At 33.1% G+C, this 2,127-nt stretch overlaps 1 gene segment (V, D, J or C); it reads left to right on the top strand.

The window, feature by feature from the left end:
• The window catches only part of LOC107086103, a 2,088-nt gene extending 593 nt beyond the window's left edge, over positions 1–1,495 (top strand). The window contains 2 exon segments of the C gene segment in view: positions 370–451; positions 1,164–1,495. Coding sequence covers positions 370–451; positions 1,164–1,495 — 414 coding nt within the window.
• The last annotated feature ends 632 nt before the right edge of the window (positions 1,496–2,127 follow it).

The raw sequence follows: 2,127 nt of genomic DNA, 5'->3' as shown, positions 1-2,127 counted from the left end.
TGGATGGATGGATGGATGGATGGATGGATGGATGGATGGATGGATGGATGGATGGATGGATGGATGGATGGATGGATGGAACTCTGGTGTTTTATCTTTTTTTTTATATAATTAGCACTATACTAATATTTGACTGGGTTTGCCAAAACAACTTCGGTGGTAATGCACATGTAGTTTTTCAAAAAAATTAAACATAAAATAAAAGAGTTATCTGCCTTCTACTAGTAAAATTAAACAAACCAAAACAAATAAAACCAGAAGAAAATTAACGTGTTTTTAGGGGAGGTGCTATTTATTGTGTTAGGCAGTCAGTTGATTATTTTTATATTTTAAAGACTTGTAGGATCAGTGATCCATTCCTCTCTACAGTCAGAGGTTTTTGTACGACGGCTCAATGAGTTTGTATCACTGTGGTGGACTTTTGGTGGAGGAACCAGGCTGGATGTTAACTGTAAGTAAAACTAACCTAATTCAACTAAACGTTCTCTTTTTCGAAATTTACAGGTTTTTTTTTATTCTTTATTTTGACAAGAAAATGTTTTTTCTTTAGCTATAGTTAGTTTTAGAAAATGTTAAAGTTAGTGAGTAGTGATGTGAAATAGGCTGCTATCTGTTTTTATTTGTTTGTTTGTTTTTAAAATAACATTAATTGAATAAGCTTTGAAAATTGTCTCAATATAATACGTCATTTATTTCTGTAAGCAGAGTAGGATATATGTAAACCTATACATGTAATATCGATGTCACTATGTGTGTAGTCTTTGGCTCATACGAATTTTCTCTGAGGTTCTGATGATGATTTTTGATATAAAAATATCTATATTTTCATTTTTTAAATGGTGTATTGTGATTACAAAAATAAAGGATTATTGTGAAAATTTTATTAGTATGCGATATCCAGATATCAGGAAATTCAAAAAAGATTTTAAAAAATTGTTTTAGAAAAGCTATTTAGATTTAGAAGATTTAGCAGTTTAATTAATAAGAAATAAATGGAAAACTTTAAGAAGAAATTTCAGTTTTTATGTGTGGTACTGAAACTTGTTTGTTGCTAAGGTTGAGCAGTGATGCAGATATGTTACCATGGATACAGAAAACAGAGCGGGAAATAAAATTTCAAGCCGTTTAATCTCCCCTCTCAAATGTATTTTTGTTCTATATAGTGGAAAATACCCGTCCCACCCTGACAGTGCTGCCCCCCTCCAGTGAGGATCTGCAGCAGGGGAAGGCCACCCTCATGTGTCTGGCCAACAAGGGTTTCCCCTCAGACTGGAGTCTGTCCTGGGAGGTGGACGGCAGCATTAACACCTTCACCTGGGAGGAGAACAAGAGCAGAGGAGTTATGCAGAAGGACGGCTTCTACAGCTGGATCAGCACCCTGAGGCTCCCTGCAGACCAGTGGAGGAAGGTGGGCTCTGTGACCTGTGAGGCCACCCAGGGCTCCCAGTCTGCAGTCACAGATACACTGAGGAGAGACCAGTGCTCCCAGTACTGAAATTGTTCAGTTATTAATGTTTATTTGCTACTGCCTTGTCTGTATTCTTTAATTTTACTTCTAGTTTTTTATTACTTTAATCTAGAAGTTATATTAAGTCTGCATTTCTCAACATAAATGTTTTCTTGATTTCATGAGCTCAATAAACAATCTTATCACAGAACTCTATGTGTCATTGAATAAAAACAGAAACAAATAAAACTTATACTGCTTCAGAATTTAATCTAAACATTAAAAAGGTTTTTATTTAAAAAGTTTAAGTCATATTTCACTAAGCAGTACAAACATATTTTGCTATAATCCAAGTATAAAAAAAATATTTTTATGCTCATAATTCCTCTCTGAATTGTAATGTTGGGATAAATAAGGAGTAGAAGCAATAAATAGAGATTAATTTAAAAAACTGCTATTGTTTATTTCAATAAAAAATATCTAATTTTATAATAAAGTAACAAAACAAGAAATATATAAATAAAATTTCCATCTTAGTAAATTAAAATAAAACAATGATGACAAAGAATAACGACTAAACCATTGTGTGTATGTGTGACTGTCATCATAAGTTGTGTAACATTTGGATATTGGAGCGTTTCATCAAGAAATTCAGACTAACTGTGAGTTGCATTGGGCAA

This window comes from Cyprinodon variegatus, unplaced genomic scaffold (assembly GCF_000732505.1).
Source record: "Cyprinodon variegatus isolate N-32 unplaced genomic scaffold, C_variegatus-1.0 Scaffold143, whole genome shotgun sequence".
Taxonomy (NCBI): Eukaryota; Metazoa; Chordata; class Actinopteri; order Cyprinodontiformes; family Cyprinodontidae; genus Cyprinodon; species Cyprinodon variegatus.
Note: the sequence above shows the minus strand (reverse complement) of the source record. Positions and strands in the feature narration are given on the sequence as shown.